Here is a 5,098-nt window from a genome sequence, read left to right as displayed (position 1 = left end):
ACTTTCGAAGGCCCCTTCCCATTCGCATTCTGTCTGTAGTCTTTCTTTTGCTTCACTGTTGCAGATATTTTGGCGTCCATGACTATGCCAGACTGAAGAAGCCCTAGCTTTGATCTGAAGTTCATTAGGATTCTGGTTTTCTGAGTCCAAAGTCTGTTTTTTTTTTTTTTTTTTAACTTGAAATCTACAACCCATCTTGAAAGCCCGTTGATTTCTTTTTATTTTGCTTCGGAAATCCTTGTTTCTAGTCTCAGAAAGATTACTACTTCCCAGTTTCGCATGCTGGGCTGGAGCTTTCGACGCTATTGCAAACTCTAATCTCGAATTTTATCGCAGATACCGTTAGTTCTTACAAGGATCATCTTAATGATCAATATCTTCTTCTTGATGTTTGAGATTCATGTCTCCAATTCTGTGTGAAATCCTCCTCTCTGGGTGTATGATAAATTCTACATTCTGGCGTAGGACCCACTTGGTTCAATCCTTCTCTGTCGTGTTCTTGTACTGGTTGTACTACGTTTCATGATATATCCCCTCTCAAACTAATCATTAGGCTCTAATAGTATAATTACATTGCTCTATAATCTAATATATTTCTGGTTTTCAGTTTCTGGTTTTCAGTATCTTGGTCTTGCCTGTCTTTCTGAATTCACCATTAACTGTTATTACAAAAATCTGTAAAATTTTCTGTGTTTCATGCATGGCATCCTCGAGTGGGACATGTTCAGGGTCAACTTTGATGCATAACTCTGGCTCTGAGGAGGATTTGAAGGCTATGGTAGAACTGAAGAAGAGGAAGAGAATGATATCCAATCGGGAATCAGCAAGAAGGTCTCGGATGAAGAAACAGAAGCATTTGGACAATTTGATTTCGCAGGTGACTCACCTCAGGAAGGAGAACCAGCACATCATCACCGGCGTAAACATCACCACCCAGCATTACTTGAATATCGAGGCTGAAAACTCAGTACTCAAAGCTCAAGTGGGTGAGCTTAGCTACAGACTGCAGTCCCTGGATGAGATTATCACTTTCTTGAATGCCAGCAATGGCGTTTTTGGAGCTGGGGACTCAAGTTCCTTCACTGAGCCATATGATAGCCTTTTGAACCCGTTGAATTTGCCGTATTTGAATCAGCCTATTATGGCTGCTGCTGCTTCAGACATGTTACAGCGCTAGTACTGAGCTTGCTGTGCTTCTTGACGTCTAGATGGAGCAAAGTGGAGAGAGTTTGCCTTTTTTTTTTTTTTTTTTTGTCGTGTGTCTTTTGTTGTCTAGACTATGGTTAGAAACATCACTGCGTGGAGGTGGTAAGGAATAAACTACATGTTATTTGTATAAGTCCAGATGGGTGTTTTTACTGTTATTAATGTACGTTGTGGGTTGCTCTACCTATTTTTTAATAATATAATCAGCCAAGTTTGCGTCATAGTCTGTAATTTGATATTGTAATTTGATCCCACTTCGAATATGTCACCAAATATATAAATACTTTGCTTAGTAAATACGTTCCTTGCTGTTTCCTTTTTTGCCATAAAGAAGATTGTTTGCGTTGGGATTGGTTTTGATTGGTTCTCGTTGCGTTTACCTTTTCAAGGGCTCTCGCGGGCAGGAAGTTGAAACTTGAATGTCCATTTTGGAGTTCACTCTGAAAATGACTCTTATATGCATGGAAGTAGAATAATTCTCATTAATCTTTTCGAATACATAAAATTTGTAGTTGTAATAAATATATTTGTAAGTAATAAATGTTTTACCTACAAAAAAATTTCATAAAAATAAACTCATAAACTAATATAATTTAATACTTTACATAAGAATATAAAATTATTTTTATTATACATAGATTTAATGTATCACGTAGAATGTACATTTATTTTTATGAACTATTTTTTTTATGCATGTAGCACTTTTCTTTGCAAACTTGATTACTTACGCACCAAATATATCCAATAAAAAATAGTTATTTTGTTTTTTATGAATATAATATAGATTTCTTAATAAATAATGTATTATATACTAAATTTGTAAATAAACACAGAATTATTGAGAATTTTTCGGAGGAATATAATTTTCAAAAGAATTAGTAAGGTTGTACACATAAAAAGAACCAGCTTTAAGCCAAACCTAGCTATTGGCTTCAAAATGGGCATAAATTTTGAATTCGTTTGGATAGTGAGATAAGGTAAAATGATATAAATTGAGATGATTTGTAAATAGTAACGAGATTGTTGAGTTGAGACAGGATGAAATGGTTTTTAAAATTTCCGTGTGTTTAGATTATGTAATAAGATGAGATGAGTTAAAATGATTTCTAAATAATAATGAAATTATTAAGCTGAAATGAAATGAAAATTTTTTTAAAAATTATATGTTTGAATTAGAAATTAAGATTAGATAAAATGATTTTAAATTAAGTGTTTGAATAAGAAAATGTCTTTCAATATGAGTTGAGATGTATTCTGTAAGGAAAATGCTAGGATGCCCCTTCCCCGTGCCCCTCAAAGTGACCGTTGGTCACAAAATTTTTTTTTTATATTTTTTTTTACTTAGTGATTAAGGAAGTGATTTTAAGTGTATTGGTATTTTTTTTTATATTTTTTTAAAATGTTTAAATATATTTAAAAAATCTGAAAAGAAAAATGAAAAAAAAAAAAAAATTTTGCTGTGCGGTCAAAAGGAGCGGTGCACTCTGGGCGGCAGAGTAGCACCGTCCATTCTGTAAATCCAAACAAATCCTTAAACCAAGTATTTCAGTGCATAGTACTCCATTATGCGAGGAAAACAGTGATAAAAACAGAGAGAGAGAGAGATGAAGTACAATATTTTTTTATTTTTGCTGAAAAAGGGTTAATAAAAGATTAACACATTGTTAAAGCTGCAAGAATTGTACGGGTAGATATGTATAAAGCCAAAGGGCCACGTGATTTTCTAAATAGTTGAAATGGAAGTGCTCATGCAGTGGGGAGGAACTACTGCCACGTGCAGGGAACAATATTTCATGTACTCTAAAACGCATGAAGCATCAGAAATAAAGTCACAGTTTTATATATATTATAGGTGGTCTGATCTGTGTCATTTTCCTGCGTTATCATCAATACCAACGTATTATAATTGTGCACGTGCAAAATGCGATGACGAGTACTGTACTATATACCTTTGGTCCCCTTTTTTTTTTTTTCATTTTTTCAGAAAATGATAGATTATTCGTGCATACTTTTTTTTTTAAGTGAAAAATCTTGTTATATATAGACATTTTTTATGTATTTTATTAATAGAATTAACTAAAATAATTATTTAAATTTTATTATGTACAAGTAAAGTTATGTATTAATCTATATACCAATACTGATTCTTTCATATTTAAAATTTAAATTAATATTATTCTGAATAAAATTTATTTTTTGATCAATCACATTAAATTGGTACATATATTAATACGTAATTGTACTTGCAACTAAATTTTTTCATTTTTTAATTAGAAACACGATGGTTTTAAAACTTGTTCATTTCTAGTTTTTTTGTTTTGTAAACAGTAATACTGTTCCTTCTACACTTTCTGTGAGAAGTGAATAAAAAACCAACCAAATGTAAAGAGAATAATGAACTCGTAACACTTTCTGCGCGAAGATCTAACTAAATCCAATTGAAATGGCAAGTGGGTTTCAACTTGATTTTTTCTGCAGAGATATGGAGGTTCTGGTTTTCTAAGATTCCAATACCTATTGCACTTTCCCATCTCGCATATATGTAGAAAACAAACAAAAATATTGAAAAAGAAAGGCACAGAAGAAAAAAAGATGGGCAAAAAGTAGAGGTGTCGTTTTGAAAAATAGAAGTAAATCCCCCTGTACTTTTCACCACATTTTTCTTCCACAAAATATAAAAACTTCGCGGCCTAAGGCCGTCAAGTTTTGGTCAGTCAGAATCATGGCTCAGAAAGCATTCAAACAACTTGCTTGGCTTGATAGAAAACTATCTTATCAGAATTATTATTTGAGTCTCAAATAGTAATAAAATATATTAATAAAGTAAATATTTAATTTTTATAATTATTTTTGTTTGATTTTAAAAATATTAATTATTATATAATAAATATTATACAATTAATTTCATGTGTCTCTTATCATTTGATATCTTTAATATTAGATGAAAATTTAAAAAAAATCTTATGTGGGGTTTGAATAATGAGTTTAGATGAGATGAGTTAAGATTAAAGTTTAAAGTTAAATAAAATATTATTTTTTAATATTATTATTATTTTAAGATTTAAAAAATTAAATTATTTATTATATTTTATGTAAAAATTTAAAAAAATTATAATGATAAAATAAAATTAAACATTTCTTATGCCCAAACGAAAGCTAAATTTGTCTATTCTATATTGGAGAATCGAGTGTAACATAACAGGTAAGGTAGTTAATAATCAAGAATGACAAGTTGATGTACAGGTGAAATCAGCAAGTTTGTTGAGGCGACTAACTTTTATACCGCTTACATGTTTACGTCAAATAAAAAGAGGTTAAAAAATTATAAAAATATAATTATATATAAAATTAGATTTTGATAATATGTTACATATATATAAAATTAAATAAAATCTTATAAATATAACTTAATATATATTTTATATTTTTACGATAATATTTTATGAAATAATATTTAATTATTATTATTTTTATAATAGAATATTTAGAATTTATTTTCTTCGTAAAAATTATCAAATGATATTTTAGAATGTCATCTTTCATTCTAATATGTAATCTAGTTTATTGAGTTTCATGTAAAATTTAGATATTTGTATGTCACATTAAATATTTAATACTATAATTGAGACTTTAAGTATATTTTTTCTTGTTCAATGAAGTGTATAGGATAAAATTTCTAAAAGTTTATTATTTGTCCTAAATTTAGTTTTAATTTATTTTTGGTGACGTTACATTCTTGAAAATAGATAATATATAGAAATTATACAAAATTTTGAGACTAGGAAACAGAGTGGAGATAGGTATTTTTAGGTATATTGAAACTTTACCAACTCTTATAGAGCATATGAGAATTATAAATATTTTTGGAAGCTTATTTTCTATATTTATATTT

The 5,098-nt window shown here is 29.4% G+C and overlaps 1 protein-coding gene across 1 annotated transcript; it reads left to right on the top strand.

Annotated features, from left to right (window-relative positions):
• Nucleotides 1-1,427, top strand: LOC122312504 (bZIP transcription factor 44-like). The gene has a single exon (XM_043127130.1). The coding sequence runs from the start codon at nucleotides 701-703 to the stop codon at nucleotides 1,175-1,177; it is 477 nt and encodes a 158-aa protein (XP_042983064.1). The 5' UTR covers nucleotides 1-700; the 3' UTR covers nucleotides 1,178-1,427.
• The last annotated feature ends 3,671 nt before the right edge of the window (nucleotides 1,428-5,098 follow it).

This window comes from Carya illinoinensis, chromosome 6 (assembly GCF_018687715.1).
Source record: "Carya illinoinensis cultivar Pawnee chromosome 6, C.illinoinensisPawnee_v1, whole genome shotgun sequence".
NCBI classification, from domain to species: domain Eukaryota; kingdom Viridiplantae; phylum Streptophyta; class Magnoliopsida; order Fagales; family Juglandaceae; genus Carya; species Carya illinoinensis.
The sequence above is the reverse complement of the archived record's forward strand: the minus strand, read 5'-3'. Positions and strand labels throughout refer to the sequence as shown.